Source organism: Neodiprion pinetum, chromosome 3 (genome assembly GCF_021155775.2).
Source record: "Neodiprion pinetum isolate iyNeoPine1 chromosome 3, iyNeoPine1.2, whole genome shotgun sequence".
Classification (NCBI taxonomy): Eukaryota; Metazoa; Arthropoda; class Insecta; order Hymenoptera; family Diprionidae; genus Neodiprion; species Neodiprion pinetum.
In genome coordinates, this window is record NC_060234.1 from 36,039,889 (window position 1) to 36,053,355 (window position 13,467).

Genomic DNA, 13,467 nt, shown 5'->3' on the forward strand with positions numbered 1-13,467 from the left:
ACCGACAATTTTCGAAAGTACCTAGGTGCTAATCTTTGGTCCATCGCGTGCATCCGGACGGAAGAAAGGGAGAGAATCGATAGGTTGCGTCGTAGATTAGCTTTGTTTACAATTGTATTGTTTCATTGAGCTTCGGAGGCGATGAGGGATGTTGTACGAGCTGAGATTTGAAAGTATGCCAAATCTTCGGGGGTATATCAATAAGATCACCGAGGCTCCTGAGGGTAGGGTGAACGAGTCACGGCGCGCCGTCGCGGCTTCATTCACAAGCCAAGAAGTAGGAGTCGGCGCATCACAGGGGCCGTGTAACGCCGATGTATTACTCCGCGTTGAATATCAGTCATCATTTCCGTGCGACAAACGGATGCGGCGAGGAATTTAATCTCCTTGTTTCATTTATGCGCTAAGGGGAATTGTCGCCGACGTCTAAGCGAGTTGTGTCGCGCGTCGTTAATGCTGGAAATATTACCGATCTCAGGAACTACTTTTTCACACCGGTGGAAGTCCTTCGCCATGTTGGGTGTCAGCGGTCTGTGACGGCATTTGCGTCAGTCAATGCGTGCGGATGAGTTGATTATTGAGTGAATAACCCACGAGAAACGTGAAATTTTGTGTACAAGTGATATCGAGGGCCGCACATCCGTACCAGGGACAAGATAGCGGTGAAAAATATTGTAGGACGACCGTAAATTTCCGCCAGAATGACGCAGTTGCTGCCCATAAGGTTTCAGGAGCATCTCCAGGTAGGTGACCTGATTTTTCGTTATCCTGAAGTCGATTTGATAATTTCATTATCGTTCCATTGTTGTGAAGAGATAATTCTTCACTTTATCGAATCTTGCAGTTTATCGATTTTATTCCTCGTCTCATCAAGCTCAATTGAAATTACCAGATTCTTAATGATCGGTTCAAGAAGTTGTGAAAATTTTTCCATTGACGTTGCGTTGACAGATATGATGTGTCTTCCCCGCCGCGGCAACTAAAATCGTTAATTCCAAAAAGTACGCACATCTCGGAACAACGAGCCTACCCTCATTCTGTTCTGCCCTACATTTGTCTCTCCACCCTTACGCAAAAATCGATCAATTATGCGTTTAAGGTTTTTTCTTTCAGCCGATAACCGATCATTGATAGTATTAGAGGCCACGTCTGCGAATACGCCCCCCGCTTCCGCCCACATTCCATAGATATTTGAAAAAAATTTCGTCTCTTAACACCAGAACATACGAGTCTATGTTGATTTTTGTGTCAGTAGATTTCTTTATACCTGTACTTTTATCACTATAGAGATCTTACAGTGAACTTAATTTAAAATTACGTCTCAGGAAGTTTATTTTTAGTTTATTTTGAGGTACATAGACCAACCAAGAAATATCTGATTGGAATTATATCTAACAAGATTTCCGACCTATGACAAAAGAACTTCGCACGACTGCTAACAATGATTTTCTCATACTCATTCTATCATTTTTGATTCACTTGCTTTGGCAAAACTTACAGCGCTAGAAAAACAACATGTTTGTCAACTTTTTTCCCATTTTTTTTTTCCCATTTTAAGTACTGTGTATACACTGAACATTGGAATCATGGTACAAAATGGTGTCATCAAAATTTCATTGTTCAAACAAGCTGCTGTTCTAATCCTTATAAAATTAAGCAATCTTGAGTGTATTTTTTCTTCAGCTAACTGCTGTGGGAATCAATGCCAACAATGTCAGCTTCAATACACTTACGATGGAGTCGGACAAATTTATTTGTGTACGAGAAAAGGTTGCGGACACATCGCAAGTCGTCATTATCGATATGAATGACTCTGCCAATCCAATTAGGAGACCAATTTCAGCCGATTCTGCAATTATGAATCCTGCGAGTAAAGTAATAGCTTTGAAAGGTATATGAAATCAATTTTCTTCTTTTATTAATCATTGTATCTTTTGTTATCTTCTACAAGTACACTGATTAGCTCGCACTTATTCAACCTTTGCTGTGGACCAACAAAGAAATCGTCACCATTTTATCTGCCTCAGAATTATCTCAATTCGGATTAAAACAATAAATAGCTGACTGTTTCATTCATTGCTACTTTTTTATAATAACTCTTCCATTTCTATGTGTGATAACAGTGATATGAAAAATCTATTGGTAAATTTAATTGAAATGGATAAACTGTTTCTTCGCAGCTTGGTTGATCATTGCTTTTATTTCGCAGCCCAAAAGACGTTGCAAATCTTCAACATTGAGATGAAATCAAAAATGAAAGCCCATACCATGACGGAAGATGTTGTATTTTGGAAGTGGATTTCCTTGAATACTCTGGCCCTAGTCACTGAAACTGCTGTCTATCATTGGTCCATGGAAGGAGATTCTCAGCCTCATAAAACATTCGATCGTCACTCATCATTGAACGGATGTCAGATCATAAACTACAGAACTGACCCAAAACAAACTTGGTTATTGCTGATTGGAATTTCGGCGCAACATAACAGGGTCGTTGGCGCGATGCAGTTGTATTCCGTAGAACGCAAATGTTCTCAACCAATTGAAGGGCATGCTGCTTCCTTTGCGCAATTCAAAATGGAGGGCAATGCAGAACCCAGCAATCTATTTTGTTTTGCTGTAAGGACTGTCCAAGGTGCTAAGTTGCATATTATAGAGGTTGGTCAACCTCCAGCTGGGAATCAACCTTTTCCCAAGAAAGCAGTCGACGTTTTCTTTCCACCCGAAGCTGGAGGTGATTTTCCAGTTGCAATGCAGGTCAGCTCGAAATATGACGTGATATATTTAATCACCAAATACGGCTACATCCATATGTATGACATAGAATCAGCAACTTGTATATTTATGAACCGTATCTCTGGAGAAACAATTTTTGTGACCGCTCCCCATGAAGCTTCTGGGGGAATCATCGGAGTCAATCGTAAGGGGCAAGTATTGTCTGTTTCCGTCGAAGAAGAGAACATAATTCCATACATTAATGGAGTTCTTCAGAATCCTGAACTAGCTCTGAGAATGGCTGTTAGAAACAATTTGTCTGGGGCGGAAGACTTGTTTGTGAGAAAATTCAACATGCTTTTCCAAAATGGCCAGTATGCCGAGGCTGCCAAAGTTGCTGCCAATGCTCCAAAAGGTATCCTTAGGACTCCGGCAACCATTCAGCGTTTCCAGCAGGTAAGACGGTTTTTGTTTATGTTATAATATTTTTTTGTGTGATGAATCTGGTCGTACTCTCAGGAGCCACAACAATTTTTAGACTTACGAGAACAATTGTGTGTATGTAGGTCCCAGCTACGCAGGGGCAGACATCTCCGTTGCTTCAGTACTTTGGTATACTGTTGGATCAAGGTCAACTAAACAAGTATGAGTCATTGGAACTCTGCCGTCCTGTCTTGGTGCAAGGACGCAAGCAACTTCTTGAAAAATGGTTGAAGGAAGACAAATTGGAATGCAGTGAAGAATTAGGGGATCTTGTTAAACAAGCTGATCCAACTCTTGCCTTGAGTGTTTACCTCCGGGCGAACGTACCCAACAAAGTTATCCAATGTTTTGCTGAGACTGGGCAATTCCAAAAAATTGTTCTGTATGCCAAGAAGGTTTCGTACACTCCGGATTATGTATTCTTGCTGCGAAATGTGATGAGAATTAATCCTGACCAAGGTGTTGCTTTTGCGCAAATGTTGGTTCAGGATGACGAACCTCTGGCTGACATCAATCAGGTGAGTTTCCATCTTTATTTGATTTTCAAAGCTGGCTGATATGACTTGTAGGCTTGACAGAAGTTTGATGAAGTCAGAAGGATCAGTATTGAAATTTTTGAGTTGATATAGAAGCCCCGCAAATTTTCACTAATTCTGATAGCGAGTCAAAACTCATCACTCAAATTTCATATAGTTTTAAACCTTTGTACTCATAAATTATTTTTTAATTGCTTTTATATGCTTAACTCTACTTTTATTATTACTCCAAAATTATTTGATTTGTTTCTAGTATGCGAGTATATGATTTAAAATATCCTTTCCCGATTTCTTAAAAACATTTCCTACATGTAATGAATATTTCCATGGCATGTTGTGAGATGAAGTTACGAAATTTTTGACAGTACTTTTTATATTAAAAAACCTTGATAATCAGAAAAAAATTTTATGCGGGAAGATTGTAACAAATTGCAGCAAGCCATGACTCAAGTTGCGTCGTCATGAATAGGTTGAAAAATTTGTTCTACATTATGAGTAATAATGTGTCTGTTATAATTCAATAGATAGAAAAAATTGCATCTGATAAGAAACTGTGTTTCCATAACATGCTCTATTTTTATCTGCAATTTGTTTGACATGAGCAATAAACTTGACTGTGAAACATTATTGAAAACTGAGGATTAATTTCTGGAATACAAAAAGCTGTACTACTCACACATTGAAGCTGATAAGTATTGAGCTTACATTCTGTGTTTATACAGTATATGAGTCACAGCATTCAAAAGAACTTATCAACCCATGTGGTTTGGATTTGGTTACAATATATCAAAGATCTTCTATTTGGTAGTCTCAGTCAGGCCGACACGATAAATTGTTTCTTTGGAATGTTACCAGCATTCTCGAAACAAAATAACTTGCATTAAAGAGAAGCTCTCTCAAATTAGTTTCCGATTCTTCTGTTTAAAAATGTTATTGTTTTTTTACATATAGACTGATTATTTGACATGACAATTTACTGAACTAGGTTGATAAAATTGTAAATATCGTTTATAGCAAATTATAGTCGAGTTTTAATACTCATTATATTTCCATAAAGAAATAGCGTCAGTTACCATTTCGAAAAAGTTTTACATTCCAATTCTAGTTAATCAATGAATTTCTGAAAATAACATTTTCCAGATTGTAGACATATTCATGGAACAGAACATGGTGCAACAGTGTACAGCATTTTTGTTAGATGCATTGAAGAATAATCGAGCTAGTGAAGGTGCATTACAAACTCGCTTATTGGAAATGAATTTGATGTCTGCTCCCCAAGTGGCGGATGCCATACTTGGGAATCAAATGTTTACGCACTATGATCGTGCCCATGTTGCCCAGTTATGTGAGAAAGCAGGTCTTCTACAACGAGCTCTGGAGCATTACACAGACTTATATGACATTAAGCGAGCTGTAGTCCATACGCAGATGCTGTCGCCTGATTGGCTAGTTGGATTCTTCGGTACTCTATCTGTAGAAGACTCCTTGGAATGCTTGAAAGCTATGCTAACTGCAAACATGAGACAAAACTTGCAGATCTGTGTACAGATAGCAACAAAGTACCATGAGCAACTGACCACCAAGGCTTTGATTGGTAAATATTCATTAACCATTCATTTAATTTTAGTCAAACGCTTATTAAAATTTTTACACCTTCTGTTATGTGCAACAACTTATCTTTCTTCTGTATTTATATGACAGATTTGTTCGAGAGCTTTAAATCTTACGAAGGATTGTTCTATTTCCTTGGATCGATTGTGAACTTCAGTCAAGATCAGGAAGTTCATTTCAAATATATCCAAGCTGCCTGTAAAACAGGACAGATCAAGGAAGTTGAGAGAATATGTCGTGAGAGCAATTGCTACAATGCGGAAAGAGTCAAGAATTTTTTGAAGGAAGCAAAATTGTCTGATCAATTGCCTCTTATCATTGTTTGCGATCGATTCGACTTTGTGCACGATCTTGTTTTGTACCTGTACAGAAACAATCTACAAAAATACATCGAGATATATGTTCAAAAGGTAAACATCGAATTCTAATTGGAATTGTATATCAATGCTGAATAAAAAGTCTTGAAACTTATGATTTTGTTAATTTTTTTATAGGTCAACCCATCGAGATTACCTGTTGTAATTGGTGGATTGTTGGATGTCGACTGTTCAGAAGATATAATAAAAAACCTCATTCTTGTCGTCCGGGGTCAGTTCTCTACAGACGAACTGGTTGAGGAGGTTGAAAAACGTAATCGACTCAAGCTCTTGTTGCCTTGGTTGGAATCTCGTGTTCACGAAGGCTGTGTGGAGCCTGCCACCCATAATGCTTTAGCTAAAATTTATATCGATAGTAACAATAATCCTGAGAGATTCCTCAAGTATGTAATTGTATCAAATAAACCGTGTAGTTTTGACTTTTCTAAGTTCTATTCTCATTTTTCATCTCTTCTATGTTACAGGGAAAATCAGTTCTACGATAGCCGTGTTGTCGGTAAATATTGCGAGAAACGTGATCCTCATTTAGCATGTGTAGCGTATGAACGTGGTCAATGCGATCGAGAATTAATCAGCGTATGCAATGAAAATAGTCTTTTCAAAAGTGAAGCCAGATATTTGGTCAGACGACGAGACCCTGATCTCTGGGCCGAGGTTCTCTTGGAAAGTAATCCCTACAAGAGACCACTTATTGATCAGGTCAGTAGGGGAGAGTTGCAAAAGGTTTTAATACAGCTGATTTACAAGTATAATTTTGGTCCACCAAGTTTTCCTGACTTTTAAATCAATTTTTTGTGCTTCTCGTGACAGAAATATAAGAATATGCAAACCTTAATTTTTCATATACTTCAACAATTACAGGTGGTTCAAACTGCACTGTCAGAGACCCAAGATCCAGAAGACATTTCTGTAACTGTAAAGGCCTTCATGACAGCTGACTTGCCAAATGAATTGATTGAATTGCTTGAAAAAATTGTACTTGACAGCAGTGTCTTTAGCGATCATCGTAATCTACAAAATCTGCTGATTTTGACAGCAATAAAAGCAGATCGCACACGCGTTATGGAGTACATAAATCGTCTGGACAACTATGATGCACCCGATATAGCCAACATTGCTATCAGCAACAAATTATTCGAAGAAGCTTTCGCCATTTTCCGGAAATTCGATGTCAATACTTCAGCTATTCAAGTGCTGATTGAACAAGTGAATAATTTGGATAGGGCTTATGAATTTGCCGAAAGGTAAGATTGCCTAAATATTCGAATTGTTGACTGTGTCAATCACTTGACTGAAAATACCTATGCAATTCAACCTTTAGATGCAACGAACCAGCAGTGTGGTCACAGCTGGCTAAAGCTCAGCTACAACAGGGTCTAGTGAAAGAGGCCATTGACAGTTTCATCAAAGCCGATGATCCATCAGCATACGTCGATGTAGTTGAGACTGCTCATCGAACTTCCCACTGGGAAGATCTTGTTCGCTACTTGCAAATGGCTCGCAAGAAGGCGAGAGAGTCCTTTGTTGAAAGCGAACTCATTTACGCGTATGCTCGCACCAATCGCCTTGCTGATCTTGAAGAGTTTATCTCTGGTCCAAATCACGCTGATATTCAAAAGGTAATTCATGTTTGAACCCACTAGGTTGATTCAGTTATTCACCTCATTGGCAAGCTTCTAGTGTGTTGCTAAAATTGACTGCATTTCAAAACTGCTGAACACCTGAAAAAATATTTATCTTTTCAGATCGGTGATCGTTGTTTCGATGACAAAATGTACGACGCAGCAAAACTTTTGTACAACAACGTATCCAACTTTGCTCGATTAGCGATTACTCTCGTTCACTTGAAAGAGTTTCAAGGAGCCGTTGATAGCGCTCGTAAAGCAAATTCTACACGCACATGGAAAGAGGTGTGTTTTGCTTGTGTGGACAGCGGAGAATTTCGATTGGCCCAAATGTGTGGTCTGCACATAGTTGTTCACGCCGACGAGCTTGAGGACTTGATCAAATATTATCAAGATCGCGGACACTTTGAAGAACTCATCAATCTATTGGAGGCTGCGTTAGGTTTGGAGAGGGCTCACATGGGAATGTTCACAGAACTTGCTATTCTATACAGCAAGTACAAGCCACAACGGATGCGTGAGCATCTCGACCTCTTCTGGTCTCGTGTGAACATACCGAAGGTAATTTACTGTAAATTAGAATTTGAAATAAAAATATCAACTTATAAGTATAAGTATTCATGTTCGAACAATTACACAGGTATTGCGCGCGGCGGAACAAGCTCATTTATGGGCGGAGCTTGTATTCTTGTATGACAAATATGAAGAATTTGATAACGCGGTACTAGCAATGATGCAGCATCCAACAGAAGCGTGGCGCGAAGGTCATTTCAAAGATGTGATCACCAAGGTAGCTAATGTGGAATTGTACTACAAGGCGATCCAATTCTACGTAGAATACAAGCCACTATTGCTGAATGATGTTCTACTTGTCCTTGCACCAAGAATGGATCATACAAGAGCGGTTGCTTACTTCACTCGTACAGGACATTTGCAACTTGTGAAGCCTTATCTTAGATCGGTCCAATCTTTGAACAACAAAGCTATAAATGAAGCATTGAATGGTCTTCTCATTGACGAGGAAGATTATCAAGGTTTGAGGACGTCAATAGACGCTTTTGATAACTTTGATAACATTGCTCTCGCTCAGCAGCTTGAGAAACACGAGCTAATCGAGTTTAGAAGGATTGCGGCGTACCTGTACAAAGGCAATAACAGATGGAAACAATCGGTTGAACTTTGCAAAAAAGACAGGCTATTCCGGTGAGAGGCTGCTTCAGTTTGAAATATTTTTGTTAACTCTGTAGTTGCTACATTTTGAAAGCTTCACTAAATTTTAGAGATGCTATGGAGTATGCTGCGGAGTCTAGGAATGCAGAGGTAGCTGAGGAACTGCTAGAATGGTTCTTAGAGAGAGGATCAAAAGATTGTTTTGCAGCTTGCCTCTTCTACTGTTACGACTTGCTTCATCCCGATGTAATTTTGGAACTTGCCTGGAGGCACAGAATCCTTCACTTCGCAATGCCTTATCTAATTCAAGTTGCCCGAGAGTACATCACCAAGGTATTGTAGCATTGAAACTATTTCCCTGAAAATTATAAAAACAGCTCATCAGTTTAAACAAATACTATTATGTACGTCACTCACATTTTTTTTTTTTTTTTTTTTGTTTTTTTGTTTTGTGATTTTCATTTGTAATCCCTCGTTTAGGTTGATAAACTCGAAGAGGCTGAAAGCCAGCGCTTGGAAGAAACAGATCAACAGGAGCACAAACCAATGATCATGCGTAAGTGTTAATTTAATTTAATTTAAATGATTTGAAATGGTAAGTTCATGTGTTCTGGTATTTAAACGCTCCATTTTTCTAAAAAATTGTTAATACTTGTACACGATTCTTATTGATATCAATGAAATGTAATTTTGTATCGGGAAGTTTTTCAAATTAATGGTAGGTGTCAAAAATATTTGTAAAATACGCTATAATTTAATTACAGCTGAGCCACAGTTGATGTTGACAGCAGGACCAGGAATGATGGCACCAGGTTACGCACCTCAAAGTGTTTATGCACCTCCGGGTCAAGGAGTTTATGCACCTCCTACTGCAGCCTATCAGGGCTACGGTATGTGAGACACATTTCACAACACGTTCCACAATGATCAACAATACCTACTTTTCTATAAGGTTTAGCTAGAGCAAGGTTCCATTAATATTGATACGTTACAGTCAACCGTCAGAAATCTGCTATCTGACAAATATCTTGCAATGTCAAGCTAGTAGTTGTAAAGGAAAAAAGAATTCAATGAAGGAGAAAATTAATAAACTAGTAAAACTAGAAACATGTATTCTATAAAACATCATCTACCGCTGTAATAATTGTCAACTATTCAATCTCAAAAAACGTCTCATGTAAAAAAAAAAAAAAAAAAATGAAAAATAATTATTAATACAGTTATTCCTAAAAAAAAGCATTTTGTGGGCGCAACAAAAATTAGTATTAATTAGAGGATTTATGAATAATTGAAAAAATAAAGTATATAATATGTATATGGTATGTTCATTAGGCTGCTTTACATAATTGAGTAACAATAGTATCGAATTGACAATTTACCGGGGCAATCAAGAACGTTGAGGGGGGCTATAATTATATGTCCTTGACATATCCGCAGTTGTTTAATGGCAGAATTTTTTACATGGCTATTAAAAAAATGATATGCCCGAAGTAATGACACGATTTAAAAATCGTTCCGAATTATTTAATAAGCTCCAGTTTACGCTGTGCTAACAGTTGATCTGAATACAATAGGCTTAAAATTTTTTAAGGAAAGTGTCTTCCTTAATAATCGGAATTGCATGGATGACAGGAGCAAGAATATCAATTGATTTTTAAATGATGTTAATACTGCGATAGCATTTGTCCACCACACTTCAATACCAATCATTTAACCTGTAAAAAAAATGTTGAATTAACATTTTATTGATGATTCATAGAAATAGTGGCTGATTTGTCATTTAAATTAAATTCGGGAGCTACCGTTCTATAGTAGCTGAATAAATATTTACAGTGGTACGTCGCAAAATACCTATCTTTTGCCAGCATACTGTGTACGTTTAACTGATCCGTTGAAAAGTGTACTGACGGCATGATTAACACGTTGATTATTTGGAAAAAAATTGTTTCAATAAGTTATACGCCTTAACGTAACGCAGTGATAATTGTAGATTGCCCCTGATTACTGAATGGGACAGTGAACACGTAACACGAGTCTGATTCGGTGGGTGTATGAACATAATCCAAATTACATGACAAGAGCATCGTTATTAATCATTAACTGCATGTTGAGGGATGCTTTAAACTCAAATACACTAATTATTTCTCGTGAGGGATCGATTAGGGTAGAATTCTTAGTTGCGTTTCTGATTCTTCAGGCCTGTGTAATTGGTTTACTGATCCTTTAAATTATGGTAAATAAATTGTAAGAATTCGTTAGGAACTGGTGGTGCGTGCGAAAGGTACGCGACAATCCCAAAACTCCATCATTGCACTTATCTTTTCAACATAGCTAAATCAAATTGATCGTGAATGAAATTTTTGGAAATGAAGTGGTTAGTGATTTATTATTTGAATAAGGATTTAACCAATCCGCATCGCAAATTGTTATTATAATATCATGATTATTTGAATATTTTGAAATACTATTATAACTAATTATTGCAAAAAGCAAACAAAAAAGCAAGGATTATTAGTAATTATACATATATATTATAAATATATAATTATATTATTATATATTATATTGGTATTTAGTGTAACATGTAAGTAGTAGACAAAAATATGATATGAATTAATATTATTGAAAAAAAAAAATGAATAAATGATACAAAAGGTAATTATCAAGAATGGATGATCGAAGAACTGGATTGCATTCAATTGTTTTTGCTGTAAGATATAACAACTGTGTCAAGTGGATATGCACAGTGAGAAATAAACAAATGCCTGTTTGACGAACATATTTTCATTTTCTTATCATACACATTCCCATATTAATTAACCAGTAACAAATGATATTCGTCACTAAACATTTTTTATAAAAATTATAAAAAAATTAAAAATTAAAATGCACAACGTACTTGTTAAAGATACAATTTTATGCACGTATCTCTTGACTATGGGAAAGCCTCATTTGTGATATTTGATAAGTCATTAAAAGTACTCAAGAAAATTTTAGCAATATTTGTATTTTCATAATCGTAATTATGTTATAAATCAGGTACACGAGCACTTTTAAATTTTTTCACTGATCTCTCAGCAGGTCTGACACACAACTCTCTGCCAAACAATTGTAAATTCACATTGCCCAAACATATCTTGAATACAGCTGTGTCTTTTGGAATTGCTACAAGAAAAAAAAGCGTTAATATTTTCATGATGGTTTACAGAAAGCAACTTTAAAATCTTTCATTGTATACTGCTAATCGCATATCTTTTCTTATCCCTTTTCGTTCTCATCGAATAATATACTTAAGTGCATGTAACTAATGAGGATGTCTTAACATTTTTTTGTAGGCTTGTGCAAATTTTGTATGCATGGTAACTTTAGGCACAAATCTTGATAAATTATTCAATAAAAATCAGAAGTTTTGTTTCCAATAGAATTAGATTTCAATGCTAAAATTCAGAGTTGTCTTACTTCGGATAATACTATCCTCTCCAATAACTCTGAAGGTACATTTAGTGTCTTGCAATACAATGCCATGAATGCCTACCAAACTTGGGCATTTAGATCTAATGACAACAATTTTTGCTCCATGGAAGTCAGCCTTTAGCAATTGTTGACCAATGTTGTCCCAATTTGGTTCGACTGGTCCTTGCGGTAAATCAGTGAAATTGTTAACACCAAGCATTTGTCGCATGTATTCTAGCCACAGCTGGTTCAATGCTAATGCATCAACGTATTTCAAGTTAATCCTGTTATCCAATTTATTTAAGCCAAGTTCTGATCTTTTTCTGGCTGTTAAAAATGTTGCCTTCTTTGGTTTACGGCGAACATGCTTTGTTCTGTATTTGTTGAAAGTGAATGTCTGAAAAGTGAAAAATGTTAAAAGATGACTGATGAATGGAACAAAGGAAGTAAAATTTTTATTCTTATTACCTTTTTCAATTCTTCATTTACTGATTTAGTATCTGAGGGTGGTAAGATATTTTCTAAAAGATTTAAAAGATATTCACTGCGATCCGTCGATGTTGTTGCACGGTTAACCACTGACACTGGAAGTTGAAGACACACGTTGTCTGGAAGAATACAAATTACGGATAGTTGAATCTGAATATGAACAATTCTGTATTGCAGCTAATTAAAACGTTCAACAAAGGCATCTTACCCGACATGGTTTCAATAAATTTTCCGAAGATTCTTGCTGCAATCTAACCTAAACTCACCGTGTTTCCCCTCCCTATAAACTCTCTCTAATTCCTACGATATAAAATCGAAATAAATAATGTGTGATCAAAACTTGAATCACGAATGCCTACCAAAGAACAGAAATGACAGATCATAAGGTCCCACTTGAGTTCTAGTTAGCATAAGCAATCACGAATCAAATGCAGCTGTCACGTGCACATCGCACGCACATGGTAAGTTGACGAGTAATTGACGTTTATGGTTTATAACATGGTGTAGTTTATGACAATTTATAAGAAAGGCAGGAAAGTAAAGTTGGCCTGCAACATAGGAATTTCGTGAAAATTTTTAAGAAATTCGAAGTTCACAGGCTAGCTTCATATACCTAGGTCGATCTGACATGCAGCGACACATGTTTACGTTTTCGATTCATCTCGATTTGAAAATTTGAAACATCGAGTCGCCTTAAAAATTCTTTTCGAAAAATATTCATATTCTTGGAATCTGCAGCTATTTCTATCAAAAAATGTATTTAGGGTAGAGAATTTTATTTTTCTACTTTGTTTTTATTTTGTGTAACAGATAACACATGTTACACAGCATTGAAAAGTCAATACGAAAGTTCTCAAAATTAAAATTAGGCAATGCCCCTATAATGCATAAGCCTGATAACTAAAATAAATCTAATCATCATTACAACAGTTTTCAATTCCTTATACATTTGTTTCTCTTATTATTGTAAAGGCAACATATGTGGCAAATAACAAATAAGTAACTATTTAT

At 36.6% G+C, this 13,467-nt stretch overlaps 2 protein-coding genes across 3 annotated transcripts; one reads left to right on the plus strand and one right to left on the minus strand.

Annotated features, from left to right (window-relative positions):
- The first annotated feature begins 373 nt into the window (after positions 1–373).
- On the plus strand, positions 374–11,291 carry Chc (clathrin heavy chain). Its single transcript, XM_046615080.2, has 15 exons — positions 374–743; positions 1,684–1,891; positions 2,210–3,168; positions 3,279–3,713; positions 4,872–5,325; positions 5,433–5,752; positions 5,837–6,102; positions 6,184–6,418; positions 6,581–6,963; positions 7,041–7,338; positions 7,465–7,905; positions 7,985–8,547; positions 8,625–8,847; positions 8,995–9,070; positions 9,279–11,291. The coding sequence occupies exons 1-15, from the start codon at positions 702–704 to the stop codon at positions 9,410–9,412; spliced, it is 5,037 nt and encodes a 1,678-aa protein (XP_046471036.1). The 5' UTR covers positions 374–701; the 3' UTR covers positions 9,413–11,291.
- On the minus strand, positions 10,886–13,078 carry Pop4 (ribonuclease P/MRP subunit POP4). 2 transcript variants are annotated; one of them, XM_046615109.2, is made up of 4 exons: positions 12,816–13,078; positions 12,436–12,575; positions 11,974–12,364; positions 10,886–11,679 (listed from the first exon to the last, which is right to left on the minus strand). In XM_046615109.2, the coding sequence occupies exons 1-4, from the start codon at positions 12,865–12,867 to the stop codon at positions 11,543–11,545; spliced, it is 720 nt and encodes a 239-aa protein (XP_046471065.1). In that variant the 5' UTR covers positions 12,868–13,078; the 3' UTR covers positions 10,886–11,542. The 2 variants fall into 2 exon arrangements, with proteins under 2 accessions (XP_046471065.1, XP_046471066.1); XM_046615110.2 differs by having other exon boundaries at positions 12,665–13,078.
- Between the last annotated feature and the right edge of the window lie 389 nt (positions 13,079–13,467).

Bases quoted from the DNA above. Each gene is read 5' to 3' on its own strand.
- Chc (XM_046615080.2), top strand. From the start codon at position 702: ATGACGCAGTTGCTGCCCATAAGGTTTCAGGAGCATCTCCAG. The intron at 5,326-5,432 runs GTAAATATTCAT...TTTATATGACAG, and splicing joins GACCACCAAGGCTTTGATTG to ATTTGTTCGAGAGCTTTAAA. The intron at 6,103-6,183 runs GTATGTAATTGT...TCTATGTTACAG, and splicing joins AATCCTGAGAGATTCCTCAA to GGAAAATCAGTTCTACGATA.
- Pop4 (XM_046615109.2), bottom strand. From the start codon at position 12,867: ATGCTAACTAGAACTCAAGTGGGACCTTATGATCTGTCATTTCTGTTC. The intron at 12,365-12,435 runs GTAATAAGAATA...TTCACTTTTCAG, and splicing joins TAAATGAAGAATTGAAAAAG to ACATTCACTTTCAACAAATA. The intron at 11,680-11,973 runs GTAAGACAACTC...TTTTTCTTGTAG, and splicing joins AGAGGATAGTATTATCCGAA to CAATTCCAAAAGACACAGCT.